The sequence below is a fragment of the Phyllostomus discolor genome, chromosome 3 (assembly GCF_004126475.2).
Source record: "Phyllostomus discolor isolate MPI-MPIP mPhyDis1 chromosome 3, mPhyDis1.pri.v3, whole genome shotgun sequence".
Classification (NCBI taxonomy): Eukaryota; Metazoa; Chordata; class Mammalia; order Chiroptera; family Phyllostomidae; genus Phyllostomus; species Phyllostomus discolor.
Genome location: NC_040905.2, coordinates 62,928,585 through 62,954,472, shown reverse-complemented (window position 1 = coordinate 62,954,472; position 25,888 = coordinate 62,928,585). Strand labels below are relative to the sequence as shown.

General features: G+C 38.7%; 1 protein-coding gene across 8 annotated transcripts in view; it reads right to left on the bottom strand.

Annotated features, from left to right (window-relative positions):
- Positions 1-25,888, bottom strand: part of CAST (calpastatin) — a 127,399-nt gene that overhangs the window by 86,715 nt on the left and 14,796 nt on the right. For all 8 annotated transcript variants that reach the window (XM_036020579.1, XM_036020572.1, XM_036020570.1 and 5 more), the window contains exons 2-3: positions 23,793-23,855; positions 5,002-5,073 (exon numbers count right to left, since the gene is read on the bottom strand). In XM_036020579.1, coding sequence (XP_035876472.1) covers positions 5,002-5,073; positions 23,793-23,855 — 135 coding nt within the window. The remainder of the gene's footprint in view (positions 1-5,001; positions 5,074-23,792; positions 23,856-25,888) is intronic.

The following is a 25,888-nucleotide window of genomic DNA, read 5'->3' as shown; positions in this document are numbered from 1 at the left end:
AGGCAGAGGTGATGGTCAGCTGGCATTCAACAGATGGAGCGCTCATCTGCACAGCTTTGTACCCAACATGCACCAGGTAGTCAAAGCAGCTGGCCTCCCTATGACTTCTCCTAAAGGATGTTCCTCACCTCACGCCACCTTATTTATTGTCATTGTTGATTTATTTCAGTTACGTAAAGCTGGTGAAGTATGAGCCCTTCCAACTCTAATATTTTATAATTCCCTGAGCAGAAGACCCTGTCCTTAGAATTTTCTAATCAAAATATAGCTTAAAAGTCCTTTTCTATTTAACCTTAGTATTTTCTTTCTTTCTTTCTTTCTTTCTTTCTTTCTTTCTTTCTTTCTTTCTTTCTTTCTTTCTTCATTCTTTCTTTCTTCTTCTTTCTTTTTCCCTTTCCCCTTCCCCTTCTCCTTCTTTAACTAAACCTCAGATTATCTTGGTTTCACTCATATTCTTTGCTCCTATGACATAAATATCACAGGGTGACTTATTGGGGCCATACCCCAGTAGGGGTGAACTCCAGCTCCCACAGTCCTTAGTACTAGGCAACATATCTCCTACAATAAAGGTGAGTATTTCTGTGCTCCTGAAGAGTACTGATGAGTAATTGCATGTTATGTAATAAATTTTCCAAAGATTCATAACCTGCAAGACAGGAAGAAAGTGGCTCCTTTCCTGAGAGATGAAGAGGGATATTAGTATCCCCCAATATTCTGTGACTATCCAGTGCCTAGGGCTCATCCTTTCTCCCAGTGTGGTCCTCATATCATCGGCATCAGAAGTACTCGAAGAGTACCTTTTAAATACATAAAGTCCTGGGCCTGACCTCGCCCTGGTGAATTGGAATGTCAGAATGTCTTGGCTTAGAACCTGAGAATCTGTGGTTTTAACCAGATTCTCAATGTTACCAGTCAATGTTGAGGTAATCTGAGGTACAGGTACTTTAACCACCCACTTTCAACACAATTCAGCATCCTTGCTCCTCAAATTGTAGTTGCCAGACCAGCAGCCTTGGCATCGACTGGAGGCTTGACAGAAAAGCAGAATCTTGGCTTCCCCCCAGACTGCCTGAAGGAGTGTCTCCATTGTAATAAAACCCCACTGATTCAATCAATATGCACCTTCAAATATAAAAGTTACTGCACCTGTTCATGTTTCCAAAACACTTGTTATTTGAATATCCTTATATTCACATAATTCTATTATTATAATATATATTTTTAATTTGCAATTAGTATACTATATTTACTTATTATTTAAAAACATAGATCTATTTTTTTTACTTTTCATTTAGCCTTAACAAGAAAAACTAGTCATGGAATCATGAATTTGAAGTTCTAGTTCACTTTTTATGGAACATTAAGATACACGCATAATTATAAAAGTGAAAATGCTTGCCCATTTAGCACACAGAGTCAGCTCACTAACCACAGGCACCACAGGTGAGGCTGGCTCTGAATGCCGAACACCTTATAAAACACAGCCCCTCACTCGTATTGCAGAGGAGAAAAGTAAGCGCCGCTGAGAGGAGAGCTGGGTCAGCAAAGTTAACACAGCCCTGTGTGACAGAAATGGGACTAGAATCACAAAGTACTTCTCCGAGAAGTGTTTATTAGATTTTTTCCCCCTCTAGCGGGAAGAAAAGCTGTTTGTACCTTCTTTGGTTTAAAAGGCCTAATGTTACTAAACGTATCATTAATGGTTCCTTTTAGTTCAGTTATGTCACAGGTGGCAAACACAAGGCCAAGGCCTGTGGGCAGAATCCAGCCCCTCCACCTTGTTTCTACCTGGCGGCAGCGCTGAGCTCCTTGCCCCTGGTTAAAAAGTGGTTACATTTACACAGTCCTAAAATTACATTCTGCCCTTTGAAGGCAACCGAGAGGCTGATGTGGCCCCCAGTGAAAATGAGTCTGACAACTGAGTTAGGCAATCCCTCTGTTTTCCTTTCGGTAGTGGGTATCTGTCAGTTGGCAGCTGACCACACATTCACAAATCCTCACTACATATTAATGATTCCCACCTACTCAATCCACGCCTTCCCAAAGTAGAATCCAGAATACTCACAACCCCACTTGTAACAAGGATGAGGCATGTGCCTTATGATGGCCAATTAGATGTGCCAAAGAAAAATGAGCCTGAAAGTAAGCAGTGTAAGGATGCCCCTGAGCATGGGGTAGTCTGAGATAAGGCTTGTCAGTTTTCAAAACTGGTAGTGGCAGAGTTTCTGGCTTCCAGTCCTAAATGCGATAGGTGCTGAGCTGTGGTACCAGCAGCAGAAGCTCCCACAATGTGGCTGGGCATTGTTCCTGCTGTGAAACTAGAGATTGTCTCTGCCAGAGCTTTCCAGATTTCTCTGTGAGCTAACTGGTAGCCTTAAGAAATTGGGCTTTTTTTTTTAGCTTGAACTATTCAGAGTGGATTCCAATTGCAATTAATAACCTTAACCATTACATCTTCTTAATAGCTGTAGTCTTCCAGAGAGATTCCTAATTCAGGTTCAACCTTGGTTTCCTCACCTGAACAGGGAGGTAGTTGTGGAAGAACTGCCTGAGAGCTTTTCCAGCAATAAAATTGCATGATATTATGAATCAAAACTGTTTTCACATGGGCTTAATAAGAGCCTATATAATTTCTGCACTAAGTATCTTACAATGATTAACTTGAGTTAGATATAGTGATGCCACTTAAGCACTTTGGATCTTCCAAGACCAGCAGGAATGATATTATTTGTGCACGTAATCCCCATTTTGTAAAAATTTGTATAAAACAGTTCTGTAATACATGGTGACTATTCTATAGTACACAGCTTATACATAAGCTTCAAATTAAATATTTTAGACAGACTTGGTTTTCTTAATAATTGTAAATTTATCACTCATTTTAACTTTCAAGTAGAATGTGTCCAGAATCAAGAAAAGTGGTATTCTCACCACAAATTACATCTAGCATTTTGCCATACTTTTTTAATGTGTTGAGAAAATATTATTTTTGCCTGTGTGTTATGATAATTACTTGTGTAATAAAAGTTTCAAATGATCACAAATGCTATTACTCCCAGCTTTTCTAAACGAGGCATGGGAATGATTTCATTTTATTTTTTTTTAGGTGATGATAATACTGAGGTAAAGCCCTTTCAATCATGGATCAAAAGAAAAAATAAGCAAGCATACTATATATTTTTCTTCCAATCTGTATAAAAATTAAAGATACAAGAAAGAAAGGAATGAAGAATTAAATGCAGGGAAAACTAATAATCAGAAAACTGGTGAAGCAAGGTAAGCCAGGAAACCATACTGAGAAAGAATAACAGGAGAGAGAAGAATGGAGGCAGGAGAGGACAATGTTTTAGAAGCCAAGGAAAGAATGTCAGGTTCACCATTAAATACTAAAACAATAAACATGCAGCTAAAATGTCTCTACCTCCCAGCTAAGACCCTCCCTGAGCTTCCAGAGACAGAGCAGGCTCTGGGGCCTTATAGAGAATCCAAATTCTTTATAACCATTTCACCACAGAATGATTAAACGGTAACTTCCTGTGTGAAGAAAAAGATGGAAAAGGGGCTGCTTCTTATGACTACCTTCAAAGAAAGGTAGTCATAAAACTGAGAAAGAAAAAACTGAGTGTGATTTTCCACACTGTACAGATCCTCCAAGAGTTTAGGGATAACAATTCTGGAAACCATACAAGTGATTTACGAAATCTCATTAGCTTAGTTTTGCCATGAGGCATAATTTATAGGTATAATTTAAGCATAAGTTAAATAAAGGTCCTAATACTGTTGAAAAAAACTGAACATTTCAAGAAAAGTCTCTTTTAGTTAGGATGCTGTTCAACTCTGTGCCCAGCCTCTTCTCATTTCTCAGCTGAGTTTTGGTTCTGGCACCTTTTAGGGGCTTGGAAAGCAGCCAGGGTTCCAGAAGCCAATAAAATATTAACTCTTTATGAAGCAAGTAACCTACAGGAGAAAGTCCAGAGACCCCCTTAGAAGAGCCACCAGTTTTAAAGGAAAAATGCTTATTTAAAAATGTGTATATAAGCCCTGGCTGGTGTGGCTCAGTGCATTGAGTGCTGGCCTGTGAACCAAAGGGTCATCAGTTCAATTCCCAGTCAGGGCATATGCCTGGGCTGTGGGCCAGGTCCCCAGTAGGAGGCGCATGAGAGGCAACCACACATTGATATTTCTCTCCCTCTCTTTCTTTCTCCCTTCCCTTCTCTCTAAAAATAAATAAAATCTTTTTTAAAAAGGTGTATAGACAGTCTTGAAACAGGTTAAGGTTTTTTGTTATCTTGGACATACTGGAAGAAGACAAGTTGAAATGGGCTAAACATTACTATTTTATATATTATTAAAACCTCCCAGCTAAAATTGTCATTTCTTGTCTTGAAAGGTGGCATTTCAGTGGTTTTTATAGGCTGCAAAGCTTTGATGGGTTATATTACCAAAGAACACTCAGTCAGATCATATGAGACCCAGCATGTCCTGGACCTTGTGTGAACAAAAAACCTGGGTTCAAACTTTACCTCTATCTTCCTGGCTTGTGATCTTGTCAAGAACACTGAATCTCTCTAAGCTCCGGTTTCCTCAGGCGTGTACAAAGGAGTGATAATTATAAGGTTATGAGAATAAGATAATTATATAGCATACTTAGAAGAGAGCCTGGTATGATTAATGCTCAGTAAGACAATTTGAATTCTTTTCTGAAAAAGTGGGAGAACTATATTTCTTACTCATAGCATGTACAAAAGTAGAATATTATTTAGATATTTATGAAAATAATATTCATTGTACACATTAAAATATACCCATAGAAATTATAACATAAATGGTTTTACTGGGTTTTAAATCAAATCATTAAAACTGCATTCCCCTAGTGCAGAAATGATACTTTGTTCAAAATCTTCCAGTGATACACGGAAGCTGCCTCCCTTCCCCGTAAGCCCCACCCACTAACAACACACCTTGGCGCAGAGGAATTGTGGTGTTGGGGAAATGACTGACCTTGGCTGCCGGGGCTGTTCCACCAGCATGGGTTCTGGAGGGCTGACTGCTCCCATGGCTTGTTGCTTTTTTCTTGAAAATAGAAAATAATTATTTCAGTGGGGGAACGCCCCTTAACAATGTAGTCAAGTGTAAATTTCCATACCAATACAAATATCCTCTCAAGCAAAATCAGACTATATAATATACAAAGCACACAAAAATTTACGTCTTTTGATTTTTTTATACCTTTGCCTAAAGACTCTATCAATATTTTTCTTTATTAACTTTATTGGGGTGCCATTGGTAAATAGGGTAATGTAGATTTCAAGTGTACATTTCTATGATACACAATCTGTATATTGCATTGTATGCCCAACTATATCAATATTGGAAAGGGAGAGTAATTTAAATAAATCCCAACTGTTTAATATTTAATGATTTTATATTAAATAACAGCAAAAAACCCTCACGTGGGCCGTTGCCATTTTCTACCACAATGTACTTCCAGAAACCAAGGAGCAGCTGCTTTCTACCTGCAGTGCTATAGCGAGGACATTTAGTGCACCCTCTGTGGAGGTGATTTAGCAGGAAGCAGCACAGATATAATTCTACTTCTAAAAACTCATTTTAGGAAAGTAATATGATAAGAGCAAAGGCATTTCTTCCAAGATACTCATCACAGTATCATAACATCAAAAAATTTAAAATAATACAGGTAATAATGAATGTTTACTGAGTACTTAATATGTGCCAGGTAATTATTCTATCAGAAAAAATGAAATTATAGATAATGATAGAATGATAATGCTCAATAATAGAATATATGAAAGTATTATTGTAAGTGCTCTAGGCACTTTGAGTACCACATATAATGATTTGTTTCATCCTTACATTACCGGATATAAAGCTGGTACTATTGCTGTCTCCATGTTGTGGATGAAGAGACTGAGGAAAGGAATGGGCACGTGACCGTGGTCACAGTGAGTTACAACAAGGATGCCTGCTTCATACCCCGTTTTCTTTTCTCTCTATCCTGCCTCCTGCAATGGGGGGTTAGGCTAGAGACAGCTACAGGGTGCAATCTCATGCTTTATTAAATATCATGTTGTAAAGAACCTTCATTTAAATGAAGTGTATTATTCGTATTTTACATAAAGAAAACTCAGATTATAAAATAGTATGTAGATTATATGGGTTATTTTCTGATGGTAGGGTTAAGAGTGATTTTTAAAAATATTCTTCATTATACTTCTCTGTATTTTCTTACACTACCGTAAGAAATGCAAGAAACAAGTTACATTTCTTACTGTAACTGTTTAAATGATAAAAGGACAATGAGTGGGGGAAGAGATCTAAAATACACAGTTGCTTTTTCAACAAGGCCTTGATAGCTTATATCTCTTATGAATATATTTCAGAGAAGTAAACATATAAGCTATAAAGTTTTATTATATAAAATGGTGAGATTAGTTAGGCTCTGTCTATAAAATATGAACAACATGGTCTAAACATTGAATGCAGGAGGGACTATAATACACTAATTAGCTGACACATAACACACTGAAGAGTTGTATATCTATCCATGCAGCAGAATTTTGAAAAAAATATATAACAGAATGATGAGGTTCAATTGTTTAATACTTAGTAGAAATATTTAGCAAAATTTGCACTGCTTCTTTTTTTAAGATGCCTGCTGTGGAAGCTTGAGCAGAAGCCTTCTTTTCTCTCAGGGCAATTGTTGCCTTAGCAAGAAGAAAAGCCAAACCTTAGCTTGCTGTCCTCAAAGTATTACATAACCTCCATGTGTCCCCTGGCTGACCATCTCAGAGCACTTCAGGAAGACCGATCACCACAATGGTAGGGGGACACATTTTTATGAAATGGGTATCTCAGGAGCCTCAGAGGCACATTTTTATGAAATGGGTATCTGGCAGGGGCCACAGGCTCGCGGGCATCCCCTGTGGACTAAATAGTATCTCCCAAGCACACAGGCATTAGCATCAACCAAGGGAAGGAAAATCGTAGATAAATGTGATGGAAATAAGAGGCTGCTAAAAAGCTAGTAATGCAGGTGTGACATGGGTGATGGTGAAAGAAGGGGATGGCCTAATTTTATCCATATTCCAAGTTTCTTTTCAAAATATAAAATGTATTAACTAGCTCCTGCCAAGCACTGCGTATACATAGATTCAGTGTAAGGGACCAAACATAAGAATAAAGACAAGAACACAGCAATGGGGTTGTTCACCTTAACCTTGTTACCCATTCTACCTCCTCATTTTCCAAGGAGGAGACTGAAGCCCAGAACACATGTCTTGGTCAGGTGTGCCTAGCTGTGCTGCATTCCAGCTATTAGTGTTCGGTCTCGGCTACAATCAAGGAAGGTCACGTCCCTATGCCGTGCTAACTAGAGCATCCATTCATTACATCCAAGCCCACAGACTGAACCCTGGCTCACCTGTAGATGGATTCCACCACAACATATGAGAATTAAAAAACTTGCCTTTTGGGTCAGTTATAAAACTATTAGGTTAAAAATAATAGCTATCTAAACACATGATGATTTTTACTTTACCTCTATATCAACTCAAGGCATACTTTAAAAACATGATTTGTTAATAAGCTCAACATCTTTTAAGTCAAAAGATGACTCAAAAGTTGAGGATCTCTCAGCTTTCATATGGGTAGGTCCTGTCACACCGAAGCTTGCTTTGTCCTCTGAGCCACGTAGATTAAAGGAGCAATTTAATTAATCAGGAACAAGGATAGAATTTGTAAAAATTATATTTCATTAAATTTTTCTCTAAAAATACTCATTAAGCCCCTCATCAATATCAGTCATGTAAAAGGTAATAGAAAAGTGTAGAAATACACCACACAAAGACAAGAGCACAGACTTCTTATTCTCAGATTAGTAACCAAAATTTAATTATAGATTGCTTGGCTGATGTATCAGATTTGGTTGTCTTTCTCCAATTGTGTCTGACTTCATGCATTCCCTCACTCATTCACGCGTTCACGAGACGGACACTTACTGAGTCCCGGCTATGAGTGTGTCCTATTCTAGGCAGTAGGAATGTCAGGACCATTTAAACAAACAAACAAACAAAAAAAGCTCCTGCTGTTATAGTACTTACATTCCAGTCAGAGGACTTGAAATAAGTCAAAATGAACAAGCCATCTCAGCAACTGATGAGTGTATAAAGACACAAAAACAGTGACTGACCGAGGGCTGCTTCAGACAGAAGAGACAAAAATGCTGTTTGACTCAGATCTGGCTGCAGATAAACCAACCACGCAAATGTGGGACGGCAGAGGGGAGGCATTCTAGGTAGGTGGAGTGGCATGCACAAAGGCCCTGAGGTGGGGATGGGCTTGGCAAGTTGGAGGAACAGAAAGAAGTTAGTGCAGGTGAAGCGTGCTAGACCCAGGCATATGGTATGAGCTGAAACAGGATGCTGGGTCGATATTTAGTCTGAAGTGACAGTGGGTTAGGGTGGCCCTAACCATCAGGTATGTTTGGGTCACCAGTTTCTTCCAGCTTTGGCCTGCTTCCTGATCTTTTCTGGGTGCCACTGAGCCCTTGTGAGTCCTCCTTGGCCTCCAAGTGATAAGTTCTCAAAGTCCTCTAACCTCATGTCACCTGCTTAGCTTTGCAGGTGTCTTCCCCACCTGACTCCCCCATCTCCTTCCCATCATCATCGGTCCTTAGAAACCCCACTCTGGCCTGGACGCAGCTCTCACTTAGCTAGGTGTGCACATTCCCTAACTACTAATATGGCTGGATCTACTCTCAGCTAGAAAAAAATTAATTTGCTTACTCACAGAAGGCACAAATTCTCAAAATAAGCATATTTGTCTATGCCCCTGCATTTGTCCTAACGTACAGATGAACTCCAGTCTCTAAAATCTTATGATGATAAATAAGGATGCCAATACTATGACAATTCAAATTCTAAGTTAACTTATTTTTCTGTAAACCTGTAGGCTAAAGGTCACGGAGCAAATTTTTTCTTGTCAATCAATCATATTTCTTCTGATATGTGAGCTCTTCTTTAATGTATGTTTTATAGAAAGGAAATCGTCAGGAACAGCCTGCCCCTCTTCCCTGCATGTCTAATTTCAGGCCCGGCTGAGTCATGCCCTCCTAGCAGTTCATCATGTCACAGGGCCTCAGTCCTACTGATGGGCAGGGACAGAAATGGAATCCTCCACACCCTGTTTGCCTCTACTGGCCTCAAACTCCAGGACACAAAGTCTGGTCCATTTACAGAGAACATGTGTAATCTCTCCTGCTCAGGCACAGACTCCCAAGTATACACAGGCCCTGAGTCCATGGACTAGGAAAGCACACCTATTCTCAGCAGCCTTCCCCACTGCAAAAGTGGCTCTGAGTCTGACAGCTAAGAGACCCACAAAGAGGCACCTCATGCTCCAGCAGGGAAATTCATTCAATAAAGAATGTCCAGATTAGATCAATTCTGTCTACAGTCAAAAGGCATGAAAAGAATTGCATACCTTTTTTGTATGTCTGTTCTAGCTCATAATAAAAAAATTTTTATTGAATGAGTCAGAACTCAAGTCTTAAAAATTGTTTACAAAGTAGCAATGAAGTTCCAAAAGCCAGGCGGAGAGTTGCTGTATCACTATCCCCTAAAAATCTCAGGAAAGCCCCCGGAGTGAAGCCTGTGTCATCCTGAGCCTCAGCGGCTCTGCAAAGAAAGCTACCACATTGTATGGAATAATGGCCCCATCTTCTGGCGCCCGTCGCAAGAATCCTGGCTCCACCAACTGTCAGCTATGAAACCTTGGACAAGTTTACGATCATTGCTAAACACTAATTTCTCATCTGAAAGATGGAATGGCCCTCCGCACACATCAGAGGGGGGGCTGTGAGGATGAAATGCGATGAGGTAAAGCCTGAGGTCTGTGGGCCCACTCGGGAGCCCCCTGCTCTGAGGGGAGAGGCCCAAAGTCCTTCACATCAATGCACTAGACTGAACTCCCCAGGGGAACCCCTATGGGTCTAGTTTTAACTCATAAGGAGTCTTAGTGGTTGTGGAGAATTTTCCATGAGATTTTATTATTTACCTAATCAGAGAAAATAATTGTTTTTTCACTGGATAGAAAAAAGTGATTTTTCCTTAGGACTAGCCATGATTCTAATAAGGGACACAGTTAATTTTTTGGAAACAACTTGATCCTTTTGAGGTTTGCTCTTAAGCTTTGTTAAGTTGAGTAAGAGCAGTTTTTAGACTAGGAGTAACTTTTTTTCAATACAGAGATGACACCCTTCTAAGGACTCTACCTGATGATGCTGACTAGTAGGAACACATCCAGTCCCAGCCCTATGTGAGCTGCTCTGGGGATTACATGAAATGCATCTAGCCCACAGACAGACAGAATACGATTACTCAATAAATCCCAGCTATGGGAAACCCGGGATCACTTACTGGACTAATGCTGAAAGGCCTTCCCACTGAGTGTGGCCAGCCAGAGCCAGGGCAGCAGGTCCCAGCAGTCCTGCATTAGATGTCAAAGATGATGGACCTTGCTCAGTTGGGTCTCACAGGTGCCAACACTGTCACACGGGTCTGTGTGTGTGGAGGAAGAGGAGGGGTGACTCGGGGTCACTCCAATCTACAGGAATAGACATGACCTCAGTGTGTTTCCTGAGAACTACACAGGGTGTCAGATCAGGATATTGCAGAGGTGATTTCAACAGTTTTTTTTGCACAGTTAAACATTAGCAGAATATCTGCAGAGCACTAAAACGTATTAGTATATGAACAAAAATATTTCAATGACCAGGCTTATGACTGAGAAAAATTTAATAGCCAAACTCCAAAACTCTTTTCAAACCCTTTTAAGAGTAAAGGAAGGAATTTGTTTGTAAACTGGGTCACATCCTTCCTTCAAGTGCAGGTTTGCTTCTCTTTTATCTTAATGACATTCTTACGTCAAGAAATTTAGATTCAAAAGTGAAAAGTGTTCCTATCTGAAACAACTAAAAAAAATCGGGACAGTTGTATGAACTAGTGGTTTCAGACCCTGGCACCAGGCAGCACAGGAAAGCATTCTCTAAACCAGAAACCAGCTAGGGGGCCCTGAGATTGTCACAGCCCACTGCCCACTGCCCGGAGTTTCCAGGCTACCCGAACAGGGCGTTGGAGGAGGGGCCAAGGCAGAAATTATTGGTCTCTCTGGGTTGAGGGGTGGACGTGGGAGTTCTGCAAGCCAAGGGGGCTCTGGGGCTCCCAGGGAGGGCACCAGGAAGGACAGCTGCAGAGAGAGCTCCATACAACCCTGCGTGCATGCCTGCCCAGGAGGAAACCCCGCATGTGGGGAAGGAAACCCAGAAGGAGCAGAGGCATAACCACTGGGGCTGCCACAGGCCAGGAACGGGAGGTGTTCCCAGCAGTCTGAATCACTGGGTGGGATACACAGAAGGACAAGCAGTCCTCCTCTAAAGGCTGCTCTGGTCCAGCCAACCAAAGCTTAAAAGTAAACCCCAAAGGATCAAACTGTTTTCAGGTAACCTAACTGTATCCTGGAACAGAGCTCAAGAAAACTTGAGGCAACAACAAAAACAACAAAGAAGCACCCAATAAGATGAAATTCACATCTGCTTGGCATTTAATAAAAAATTAAAGGCATGTATAGAAGCAAGGAAATACTACTTTATTTTCCATATGCAGAAAACACAATGTTATCTTGATTGCCGTGCTGCCCACACAAATCTGCACATGTAATAAAACAGTGGAGAACTTACACACACATTTTGTACTGATGTCAATTTCCTATTTTTGATATTGTATTATAACTACATTAGTTATGACCAGTGGGGAAACTGGATGGAGGGTAAATGGGACCTCTCCATATTATCTTTGCAATGTCCTGGGAATCTATATTTCAAAGTAAAAAGCTTTTTAAAAGCACATAAAAGAGAGACATAGAAGATACTTTTAAAAAACACACACCCAGGGGTGGGTAGGAGTGGTGGGGGGAAATGGAGACAACAGTACTTGAACAATAATAAAAAAAAGAGAGAGAGAAAATTAAAAAAAACAAATAAATAAAATCTTAAAAATAAAAAACACATACCCAAATCAAACTTAAAGACGAAGTAAATACAAGGTCTGAGATGAAAACTGGACTGGGATAAAGAACTTGGAAGACACTGGAAAAGAAAAGATCCGTGAACTTGGGGACGTGGCATTAGAAACTACCCGAAACAAAACCAGAGTAAAGGACTGGAGGGTATGGACCTGAGCACCACTGAGCTGAGCTGAGGGACCACCTCCAGCAGCTAATACACATATAACTGCAGCCTCCAGAGAAGAGGAGAGAGATGAGGAAACAAAGTATTTGAAGAAATAATGGTCAGGACATTTCCAAATCTGATGAAAACTATAAGCCCACCAATCCAAGAAGCCCAACAAACCCCAAGGAAGAGTGAGGGTCTGAGTATGAAGAAAAGGGCAAGTTGGTTTTCAGACCCCAGTCCCTCAAAGTCTTCCCGGGATGATGAAATAAACAGCCAGCTGTGGGGTGAGAGCTCCTTCTGCACCAGCTAAGACGTGGTGCCTTTTCCTGCAGTGAACTTGGTCAGAGTTCCTGCAACCTCCAATCCAAAGATTGTCTTCTCCACCCCAAATGCAGGGAGCCAATGTTCCCTAGAGAGCTCTCAAGAGAAAGCAGGCCAGAGGGTTCTCTAGCTGTCAGTGATCAGTACATAACAGATCAGATGTTACGTGTGGCAAAATTTTTGAGCACATGAATACACAAAAACTTCTGCATTAAATGAGTAACTGAAAGCCTCAAGGGCTCAACTTGGCAGCTGGCATGCTCAAATAATTGCTCAAGATATTTTTGAAACTGTTTGTTTAACTGTCTTCAGAATCTACAACATAGTATTTGATTATTCTTATAGGCAAAACAAATTATTTATCCTGCAAATGGAAAATGCAGTTTGAAACTACCAAAAGTTAATTAGATTCACATCTGGCAAAGATGGGAAGGGTATTAAACTAGGTAATACTGATTTTAGTGAAAAAATATTAAGGGCAAGATAAAACTCTTTTGTGTTCTGAATGTGAAAGTAGAATTAGTTTCAAAATTATTTGAACAAGGTACAATACCTTAACTATATAAAATTTCAAGTTACTAATAATTTTATTTCATTGACTTAAAGCACTTTCTTCTTTCACTCCTCTTTCATACAGATGCATCTTAAAATCAATATAAGAAAGATTTGGTCAGAGATTGATAGTTTTTTTTTCTTAGCATTTTCTGATCAGTGCATTTTTAGATCAGTGGTATCTTAGGTTTGATGAAATGTAGTAGATTTCAGGATAAAAACTCATTAAAATATATGTTTTGATATATTTGTTAACAAATCAGTTCCATTACTTAATACTCACCTTATAAAATGACAAGTATTTTATTTTCACATGAAAACACATGTTTTATTGGCAAACAGTATCTAGAAATAGATTGTCTTTCAAAAGGGTAAGTGAATTTCCCCATACTAGCAATTATAGATCTGTGGCTCTCATTTACACATGTTCCTTTACACCATGGTTGTAAACAGCCTACAAATAAGTACAAATTGCTTTTATTACCAGGAGAAGTATAAATGTGTGCTATTAGAAATGCAATGCAATAGATGGGACCTGCTGGCCTCCAGGACACACTGATCAATAAGTTATAATAAGTTAAGAACTAATAAGATTGTGCAGAAACCTATGAAATCAGAAGTCCCACATGACTCACACTATGGTAGCCACACTTCAGTGAGTAGCTTTTGTTTTTTTTTCCTGATTACTCAATCCCCATTCATCACCTCCAAGCCCACCCCAGGTTCCCCTGTTTGGGAATAGCTGCACTGACTGGCAGTCAGGAGAATGCTATCCTTCGCTTGCCTCAGTGTCTGCTGTGACTGAGCTTCTCCCTGCACCACATTTCCCATCTAGGAGAGGGAACATCTGTTCCCTACACTTTCTTACATTGCAGATTCCTGGGAATTGGAATGACTTAATTTTGCTTGGTGATCTTTTGAATGAAAACAAGGCACAGCACAAGGAAAAAGAGTTAAGGAAGGGAGTTACAAAAATTGACAAGAGCAGTAAAAAAAATCTATGGAGTTGGCCTTCAGTAGAATTCTTAAAATAGATAACACTGTAAAGAGTATCTGATACTCATTAAAGCACAGCCTCTGCAAAGTGAGTCCAGTCTGGGAGGCACTACCAAACAACTATGTCCTCAGGCAGGATACTTAATCAAGTTATACCCCAATTTCTTCTGAAGAAAAATACAGTTGTAAGGTGTATATGTAATGCCTACATATGTGTTAGCTAGTCTTAATCTCTAGTTCTCAACTACCTTTACCAAATCTATAGAAAACAGCATCTATATAATTCTCCTCCCCTCTTGCCAAACTACTTCTCACTAAGGAGTTAATTATTAATATAGTATTACCCCTCCTAGGAACACCGACAGTTTTTAAAAAGAGGAAAGTAATGTTTCAACTCAAAGCTTAAGAAGTTGCTAATGGTGGAATTTCAGACATGAACAACAAGCCAACTGAGGAAATATTGTTACATGGTGCCTCCTAAATATCTCTGTTGGATAAGATTGCCCCTTCAGGGTAGAAATGTACCTGTAAGCCTCCTTAAATGGGGATCACGTTTAGGGAGTATTTTTTTGGTATTCACATATATGTGTACTTTTCAGAGGAAAAGATATCAGTTTCCATCAGATGTCAAAGGGACCATGCACTACAAATAGTTAAGAATCCATGCTTGCCCTTTGTGCTGTCTTAGTACTTAAATCCTTATTGTCTGTCCATATCTAGGAGATGCGCTTATATTCAAATGTACGTGCACATACACACACACAGCAGCAGCCTTGCTCTGGAATTCTCTCTTACGGGTTCCCTGGGAAAAAATCTGAAATATATAAAGCACTTCTCTTTTTTAAGGTCTAAGCAGACAAAGGCATAGATGTAGTTCTGATCATTGTTGAAACACTCTGAATAAATATTCACTATGAATAAATAAATTATTCATTTATTATCCATGCTGTTTATTGTTCTTTTCCCTCCAATTAAAAAATACATTTAGAATAACGAGAAAAATAGAAAGGAGAAAATGTAAATCACTCAAAATCTTGCCATGCAAGACAACTACTTTGTTATTTTTCTATTTTTATGCAAATACAAAAATATGCATAATGTTTTCAGTGCTATGAAAATGGAATCATAAGTCTTTCTTTTTCTAACATGAACATTTTCCTCTTTCATTAAATGTTTTCCAAGCACAGAGTTAAAGACAACTCAGTCACTAGGGCTGCGCTCTAACTTCACCAATGCCCCCCTGCTGTGCAATCGTCTCCTCCCAGCTCATTACTATGATAAATGAAGCTACGGCAAATACACTTGGACACAGCCATCAAGTGCACCTCTGATTACGGACTTGGAACAAATTCCTAGAGTTAGAATTTCTGGATCAAATAGTTTACTTATTTTTTATGCATGACTCTCAGCCACATTTCTAACTATCATTTGCTTTTATTAAAGGAAAAGTTTAATCATATTTCCAACATTTCAATCTTGTAATTTGTAAATTTTCAAATATTTAAAGAAATTTTACATGAGAAGTCAAAAGCAAGGCTCTTTCTTAAAACACACACACACACACACACACACACCCGACATATGTTAATTCAGAAAAACAAAATCGGCAGTCTATTACCACAGCTGAGGCTGGAAATGTCCTATAGCCAGTTTTTAACACTGCACCACAGTCAGGAATTTCCTCCTTTTCACCACTGGGTGTCCCCTACACTCCTGTGTAGCACCCAGGCAGACAGATAACACTGTCTCATATCTAACAAGTGTTTTAGCAACCTCTCATCTGTGTAGCTGGTAGTAAGAACCTTCATTACCTTTTAAATGTGTTATTTTAAAAATCCATTAGTCATTCGGCTTTCTGTTCAGCTTTCAATATTCAGTGAAATGGATGTGTGGTTTCAGATTTTACAGAATCTAACTCAGTGTTTTAAGAAAGGAAGCAGAAAAAAATAAATAGCAAAATTATATTCAGAGAAGCAATTTTTATCCAAATGTTAAGTGAAACCAAAATTGAAATGTGACTATCCTATCACTTTAGCTTTCAATTTACTATAAAAGAAATGTTTTTCATCAAAACTGTATTTGCACAGATTTCAGAGTGATATATTTTTGGAATGCACTGAAGTCCAAAACTTCTGCTCCTTGAGCTCGAATTAGACCACTTAGGAACCAGAGGTTTGATCTGCAAAACGTGAATAACCAACCAGAAATCTAGAGTCCTAAGGATTGAGATAAACATATGTATAGAATTCACTTGTAAGTTCTCTCCAAATAATGCCTTTCTTATTTTTCTACTGTTCCAAATAAATGAATCTGTAAACAACTGGGCAACATTTCAAGAAATCCGTAACATTTGATGCATCTTGGCACACTTATCTCCTTTTGTATAAACACTGATTCCAACTTTTTTTTGCTTTACCTGATGTTCATTGCATAAATCTACATACGACATCAAAAGAGAAGAGACATCTGTGCAGAAGCTTCGCTTACTTAGCACCCTCTCAGTCAGAACAGAAATGGCTCCAGAGGGGACCTACAATATTCCAATTTCCAATTCAGGGTCTTCCCTCAACCCCCATCAGTCTGGAAATGCAAGAGGGGGTTAGCAGCCTAAAGCCTCCCTCCAGCCTTCCCATTGATGGCACTGCAACATCCAGCTTCCCTTACCTTTTAGTTACTTCTTCTTTGACTTGTTCACTGATTTCTCCTTCCTACCTCCTACATGCAGGCACTTACCAATACCGGCTTTTGGTTTCTTTCTTCTCTCTCTACTTTTTTCTTCAATAATTTCAATCAAGAACTGTGGCATTAAGAATTAGAAAGGAAGATGGAATGGGAGCTTGTGCAGTTTCAAAGGCAATTATTTTTAAAACCGTTTAGGATGAGGAAGACTGAACTAATATGCAGGCTGAAGAGGAGTCATTAAATAAAGAGTCAAAGGAAAGAGGGAACAGCTGAAGAGGCCGGTCCCAGGAGAACAGGGAAGAAATGGAGTTGGAACCGGCTCCCTCCCACATGCTCCAACAACTCTTTGAAATGGGGGCACTCTTAGTGGGCTTCAGAGCCATGCTGTCCCCAAAACATGGCAGAGAAGAGCTGACCAAGGGGCTCGGGAGGGAGGTTATCTTAAAAAGGGAAAAGAATACAAGAAACCAGAAAAAAATGGTAACCAAGCCCTGTGCTATGCACTCTGTAAGATTTATCTCAGTTAAACTCAAAATGGTCCCAGAAGACCACTGATGTAAGAGTCATCTGGTAACTGGTAAAAATATTGATTCCTTGATCCCACCTTAGATCTGCTAAGTCAGGATCGATGGGAACTGGGCCCAGGACTCTGAATTTTTCATATTATCTCTAGGTGATTCTTGGGCATGTTAAAATTGGGGAATCACTGTGTTATCTCATGTAATGCCATTTTGAATGTGACAGCCTTCACCTCCACCTTGTCCCTATGGGTACCAGTTTTGCCTTATTTTATTGTTCAATATTTCTAATTTTTCTCCCTGCTTTAGTCTTGATTCACCTCCAATCTATGCTAATGTCTGGTAAATGTTTCCTAAACTGCTATTGTTGTCAGGTCACTACACAGACCAAGACCATGATAATCATCATTATTGCTCATTTAGGCTGTATGTCTAGAAAAAGTCCAGCCATTGTTAATATAATGAGAACAGTTTGCACAACACTGATGTTAACTGGCAGCCAAGGAGAGTGGACTGGAGTGCACATGCATGCACAATGACAACTTCACTGTACTAGTCAGTGACGGTGGTAGATGCTGTTGAGTGAGCATGTGTACTGTGTGGCCATCACATTCAAAGTGACTGAGCGAGTAGAGCAAAGAATCTGCATCAAATTTTGCATTAAGCTTGAACATTCCTCCATGGAAACTATTCCAATGATTCAGAAGGCCGCAACAACGGGCAACTGGTGATTGGCAGCTTTATCATGACAACATGGCTACTCATGCATCATGTCTTGTGCAGAGTTTTTTGGCAAAACATCAGATAACCCAGGTGACTTATCCCCGCTACAGTCCAGATTTTGTGCCCTGAAACTTCTGGCTTTTCCCAAAACTAAAATCACCTTTGAAAGGGAAGAGATTTCAGACCACTGATGGAATTCAGGAAAATATGATGGGGCAGCTGATGGCAACTGGAAGAACTGTGTGACGTCCCAAGGTACCTACTTTGAAGGGGACTGAGGTCTCATTGTCCTATTTACAGTGTTTCTTGTATCTTGTATCTTTTGCAATAAATGTCTCTATTTTTCACATTACATGGCTGTACACCTTCTGGACAGACCTTGTATGCACCAAGGCAGGACAAACAAGCTTTCTAAAAATAAATTAAAATTAGGGTCCCCAGAAATTTTCTCTATAGCATAAAAAAACTAGAAAATCATGGAGCAAAAGGTACAGAATTTTTGAAGGAATAGAAATGTTATCCAAGAATGTTGTACAATTTTTTACTTATTTTTTATGCAAAGTAAGCAGAAAACCATTCTTGGACCCATGCAAATTCAGAAAGGCACCATTGTCCTCCCTCCCTGGAAAAATTACCCTAAAACATATTTTAGTAGGTGGGAAAATACATAGAAATTTAGAACAACAACAACAACAATACCACCAATAACAACCAGGGAAACAGCAGTCCAAAAGAGTTTTGGCCTTTCCCTTAGTCAGTTTAACCTCTCAAATCAGACACCCAGTTGGATTCTGGACTGGCTACTGGAGTCTGGGCCTCCAGGTAAGCCCGGCAGGCTGCCCTCAGTACGCCCCTTCAGCTTTGTCTCTTTCTTGGCACTGGGACATCAGCTTGTGCAGCTACAACCAATTCCCACAGTTAATAATAATCCCATAAAACAATGTATACTGAAGTACTCTTCCAGAATTTGCTAACAGCAGCGAAATCACATGCTTGTGGGTGGTGTCCCAGAAGACTCCTTAAAGAAGAAGTGTGTTTGCCGCCCTCAAAATTGCAACACAAAATAACGGCCAGGATAAATGCCATATTAAGTAGAAGGTACTTGGATAATGATTTTATACATATTTAAAAGCCACACACAATGACTCCTTTTTTAATTGGAAAAGGTTAATCTATCACAAAGCACATTGTTTATCACTTTCAGTCCAGGCCCTATTAATGATGTTGCTTTGTTATCTCAGCTTAAACACAGTATGTACACATTCAAAAAGGATGTAGGGCAATATGCCGACATAGGAGTAGTGGCCCTCTGTCTAGGTGCTAGCATTCAAGATGGTATTTTTCTATAAAGCCTTCAGTACTTCCTAAATTTTCTTCAATGATTGTTTTACCTGAATGGTCACTAAAAAGTTGCTAACATCAGTATATATAATAAGCATGAACACACAGTATTATCCCACTAATTTGAGACTACACACAAAATTTTGTAGCAGTAGATATAAGTAAGTGGTAAGATTCTGGGTAATTCCCTTTTTTGCCCATAAGTATATACTCGTTTTGTGATTTAAAAAAAGACTAATTCCATTTAGAGAAAAAAAAATGGGAGTCATTTAATACTTAAATCATGCATTTTAGAAGAAGGAAAAGTAAATAGTAAGGAAAAGAATACCACCAATGCTCTTTTGGTAAAGAAAGTCTATTACATGCTTTTTCCCTTTAAGGCATAGTTTCTCTTGTATTTAAACTTCCATTTCTTTACCCATAAAAATGTATCTATTATTAAGTTTGAGTTCTTAAAATTGGCTCGGTAAGATGGTACCTGCCTTATACTTTAAATTCTATTCCTTAGGACTTCACTGAAATATGTTGCTAAAATGCTCACATTCCCCCAGGGTGGCCAGATGTGTTAGTCAAATACTTTTAAATAGATTTGATTGAAGGTTTGGAAAGACTTCCTGTTCCACTGCATTTAAAGGTGCTGATGTTAAATGTTTTCATTTTTCTTTTTCCTGCTTTCTAGTCAATTTATCTTTGGTTTGTTAGTCCTTACAGTTTTTGTAAGGATTTATAATCTCTCTATATCTGAGAAGTACTTGAGAAATTTATAATGATTGTATAAACAGACAAATACATTCTCATAGCAGTAGTTATAAGTAAGTTATTCTACTCCAATCTCAAGCATGTGTACTGCAAATGCAACATGGTGAATGTTATTTTAGTTGCCAGATTCTATTAAAATTGGCACAGACACTTTGGGATTACTTAGTGGCTGTCTAGGGGACATACTCCAACAATAAGAACTATTTATGATAGCAGAAGAGAAAGGGCTCTGACATTCACACAGCTGCATATTGTATGTCTGTGCACACAACAATATAATAGTAGTTCTCACTCAAACCTACTGTTTTTTCTCCTGGTTATAAATTCCCAAAGTCCTCCTGTGTCCTCCTTTTCTTGCACCTCCAAATGAAATTCAGCAAAGTAATAAAGGCAGGAGAAAGAGGCACCGAGAAGTAACCCCTGAACACAGAAAGCAAATTTTCAAACTTTGTTTCAAAAACCTGGGTCTGACCTTGGAAGCCCAACCAGTACGTTTGCATATGTTGAGGACAACGCATTACTTAACTTTTGCAGGTAAATGCTAGTTTTAAAATGGATTACCAAAACCCAAAACAAGCTTCTCTTGTTCAACAGAGCAGGAGGTAAGAAAAATATTGGAGAGAAAGAATCAGTTTCAGGAAATCTTTCTTTGGTAATCTTTAGAAGAAAAGAGGATGATAAGCAACCATAGTGGTAGGTAGGGCAGATAACAATTCCAGATTACACATGGTTTCATACTTGTGAACACAAAGGCTAAAATAATGCCTAATGCAGGATGATTTCCTTGAACTGTCTCGAGGGCCACAATACCTCCTTAATGACTTATTTACACATTACATAAAGAATTAGAGGCTCCACGGAGACAGTCCATATTGGAAACACACCTTGACTACCAAACCATCCTGCCCACGTGTCTGTCCACTATCTCAAACAGACATGGGCAGAATTTTGGTGAGGTGATAAACAATCTTCAGCTCAGAATATATGAATCTCTGTATATTCTGTGATTTACACCATGGGAGCAGGGAAGAGCCTCTGTCCCCTCCTTGCTTCTGTTGGCTGGGACACAGCAGAACAGACCAATATATCCAGGCTCAGGCACAAGTAAATCTGAACTTACCAGAAGTGTTATAAAACCATGTTGGAACTGCTTGAATTGCTAATAAAGAGAAGGAAAATCCCTTCTTCCATTTCCGAGGTAGAAGTTCATTCAGCTTTTCAGTTTCAAACTTAAAGCACAACCTGCCTCTGCTGACACAGAAATCTGGAGTCCTCCCCTGGCTGCCTGCACAACAGGGCTCCCTATCAGTTTTGCCAACCCCTTTACAAAAATGGAAGTAAGCTACTTTATAGTCCAGACAGTACAAAAAAGAAGGCCCAACACTGTGCTAGCAGTTGTTACCTAGACCTACAATGCCTGTTCACTCCTGACATAATACTTAGGTTTCCACATAATAACCTAACTGGTGAGAATGAGCTAGTAACAAGTACCCTACTATCCACTTGACCATATTTGAAAAGATTTCCTTTTTAGTGCAAATAGTTGAATCTTTATTAATATTAATAGAGAATAGCATCTAAAAAACATAATTTCCTGATTTGGAGCACAAAGAAACACTACTGTTTTCAAACAGAAAATTATTTGAGAGAAAACATATTTGGGAATATATTTAAAGAGTAGGGTTGATAAGGGAACTGAATATTATATAGAGTTTCATGCTTATAAAAAGGAAAAATGTAGGCTCTGGCTGGCGTAGCTCAGTTGATTGAGCGCGGGCTGAGAACCAAAGTGTCGCAGGTTTCATTCCCAGTCACGGTACATGCCTGGGTTGCAGGCCATTACCCCCAGCAACTGCACATTGATGTTTCTCTCTCTCTCTCTCTTTCTCCCTCCCTTCCCTCTCTAAAAAATAAATAAATAAAATCTTTTTTTAAAAAAAAAAAAAAGGAAAAATGTGCCCTGGCTGGTATGGCTCAGTGGATTGAGAAAAGGCCTGCAAACCTAAGGGTCGCTGGTTCAATTCCCAGTCAGGGCACATGCCTGGGTTGCAGTACAGGCATCCAGTAGAGGGCACACAAGTAGAGGCAACCACACATTGATGTTTCTCTCCACTCTTTCTCCCTCCCTTCTCCTCTCTAAAAATAAATAAATAAAATCTTTTTAAAAAAAGATCAAAAAAAGGAAATATGTTTTTTCATATGGAAACTTATTTTTTTAATAATATAACCAAGAAACAGGGTAAAATCTTAATGAAAGTTTACTTTTACTTTTTCAATAAATATTTACCTTCCCTGGATACAAAAATGTTCACTACACATTTTCTTGGTAAGAAATAATCTACATTATATCCGCATGAATATTAGTAATGGAAACAGTAGTAGAAAGCAGAGGAGTAAACCTTAGGGCAGAATTCCTGCAAGTTCTAGCCATTATGTCTTCCTTATATATCGAATATATTAAAACACATTGAATATTTCAAAACTGCAGAAAAGAAGCAGAAAGAGGAGCTAACTTTCTGTAAACACATTGATAAAACGGAGAAAAACAAAATGATCACTTTATGCTTTCTAAATTTGCATGTCCGTTTAAGGATCTGACTGTTTTGCAAGTTGGAAGTGACGTAATTTCTATTGAATGAAGATAAACAGGTCTATTGCGATTTAAAAGGTAAAAAGCAGCAAAGGGGAGGCAAGTCCAGTGCCCTTTTGAAGGACAGCACTCTCACATCACCCCCCACCCCTCCCCATGGAGAAACAGGACAGTGTCAAGGGTGCTTACAGTAGGGCATCACTCAGTGGCAGGAGAAATCACAGGCTCACAGAAACCATCTCAAAGTGAGACTAGGTTTTACTAGCATTTCCAAAGAATCAGTCCAAATAAAAAATAGTTCTTTCTCTCTTCCTTTTGTTTAGGAACTTGAATGACTGGTTAATCTAGGCCCTTGCTGTCCTCCTTTCATGGTGCAGTCTAATGAAATAGATTTCCTCATGTGGAATCTAAAAACAATATAAGCAAACAAACAAAATGGAAACAAACTCATAGATACAGAGAACATTTTGATGGTTGCCAGATGGGTGGGGATGAAGGGACGGGTGAAAAAGGTGAAGGGATTAAGACATACAAATTGGTAGTTACAAAATAGTCATGGGGATGTAAAATACAGTATAGGGAATATAGTCAATAATACTATAATACTTATGTATGGTGCCAGGTGGGCACTTGAAATATGACTGGGGGGGAGTCACTTTGCAAAGTATATGATTGTCTAACCACTATCCTGTACACCTGAAACTAATACAAAATAATATTGACTGTAAGCTATAATTCAAAAATAAAATAAAAAGATTTCTTTTTCCACAGCAGTATTTGGTTTTCCCTTTTCAATCTGCCATGCTCACAACAAAATATTTAAGATTCACCAATTCCTACAGGAAAAATACCCTGAGTTCTATTGTTTAAAGTGCTTTTTCCAGGAGCACTTTAATTTTTATTTTTTAATGATTTCCACTTACACTCTTGAGTCAAATCTTAGTTAAAACTAAATTTGCCAATACTCCCGGAGCTCTTTGCCACCTCATTATTTTGTTTCAACTCATAATTTACAATTTAAAAGCAAGAGAAAATAAAAATCCAGTATTGTGTAAATTACCTGATCTTCTCCTTTCTTTTCTCCTGATCTGGAAGGAGATCCACTGTTTTTTTCATGGCCATGCTATTAAAAAAAAAAAAAGATAGTGTTTAATAGAAGGAGGTGATACACAATAATAATGACTTCAATCCCAAATGGTTAAATATAGAGACTGCTATGAACAAGGACACCTTTAATCTTCCTCTTAAGAATGTTGATAATTCTACACCCACTGATGTGGATGGCTTTCAAAAATCAAGGGAAACTACAAACATGCATTTGGATGTAGGAAGTCAGTCAGTCTGTAATTAACCAGGCACAGATCTGACTGTGATGCCAAAGTGGCATCTTATCTCCGACAAAATGCCTCATGGAAATTTAAAGCCCTTATTGCCAGCATGGGAGACTCCTGGTTCCTTATAGAGATGAGATGTCTGTGGACCACAGTGAGAGTAAAGCCATACTTAAGCCTCAGATCAGCATGGACAAGAGAGAGGGCCATAGCTTCCAAGTCAACCATCACTTCTGATGGCTCTTGGGAATTGCCTACAGTTCTTCTAAGTATTCACCAATGCAGAAAGATAAACCCTGAGTGGAAAGAACATACCTGCAACTTCCACTTACTATGGGTTTAGAATGTCATGATGTCCAAAAACAGAAGTACTTTTCTCACTAGGACATTGGGGATGAATGCAAGTATTTGTATGTGGTTCATAAAAGCCTCAAGTGGCTTACATGCTCATTTGTTTTGATGGTAAGGAAAAATAAGCCATAGAGTTTACTGAATCTTTTTTTTTGAAAAATGAAGAAAAAAACTTGTATGTTCCTGAAAAGAGGGTATGAAGAATTATTTCTTTTTTTTGCACATTGAGAGATATGCAAAAACATGGATAAAGGAAGCCTAAATATAAAAATTAAAAGTTCATTATTTGGTTCAATCTCTATCACCTTCAGATAAACCAAAATATAAAATTCCATTACATTCCCTAGAGCAGAATCATAACCTGGATATGTAGGTAACTGAAATTAGTCAAATTAAGAAGACTGGCAATAATAGTAATAATTTATATCACTATTATTTACAAAGCACTTTCATAAACATTCTTATTTGGCAATAAAAAAGATTAATGTTATTTTGTGGACAAAAAAGAATAAAAGTCATTTGATGTGCTTTTCACAAGGACTTAAACCTAGTAACTGGGAAAATTTTACAAAGCAAGTTTTCTGAATTGAAATCTGGTGTTTGAAAGAATCTGGTGTTTGTCACTATGCCATGCTAAATGGAATAATAGTTCCTTTAATCGTGTCAACAGATATTTTAGTTAAAAAAAAAAGTCCAAGGAATGTCAGACACATGGCTGAAATCTTTCAATAGTTTTATTGTATGAAAAACTAGGAAGAAATCACTTTCATGAATAGAAAGCTCTTCGCCAAATGAAAAACCGTTGTGAATTGGCGGACTGCTGCAATAGCCTGGTGAATGAAGCCCTCCGCAGGGCTTACTTTACCTACAAGTCCTAGTCAAGGGTCTGTCCGCAGTTGAGAGCAATCAGTACTGAGTAGTTAACGAATCTCAGGGAAAACAAAAAAGAACCACTTAAAAAGCCCACATATGTATCAGAGCAAGGTAGGAATTAAGTTTTAGAATAATTGGTGGGCAAAAGGTTCCTAAAGCCCAGACTAGGCAGAAGAATTAGTGGTCAACATTTGGAGATAGAATCTGAGAGGGACAGACCTGCAATTATAGAGATTTACCCAACCTGTCTTCTTCCAGCACTGGTCATTAAGAACCATGATGTCACATTCATTTATACTCTCCAGTTCCACATCTTCGTCAGGTTAGATATAGGTTGCAACACAACAATACCCACTGCTTTACTGAGCATACTATTTACAGTGCCTCACTTACTTGCCAAGGGGCATTATTATCATTCTACTTTACAAATGAACACACTTAGGGAGTTGGCTACTGTCTGGTACAAAGTCTCACTCCACTTTCTGCTCATGTGGCAAAAATATATTATGATTTATTACCCTACAGTAAGTACACAGCCTCTTCTCTCTAAAATATTGGTACACAGATTATTTTTCTGTAGAAATTTTTTAAAAATTGTTTC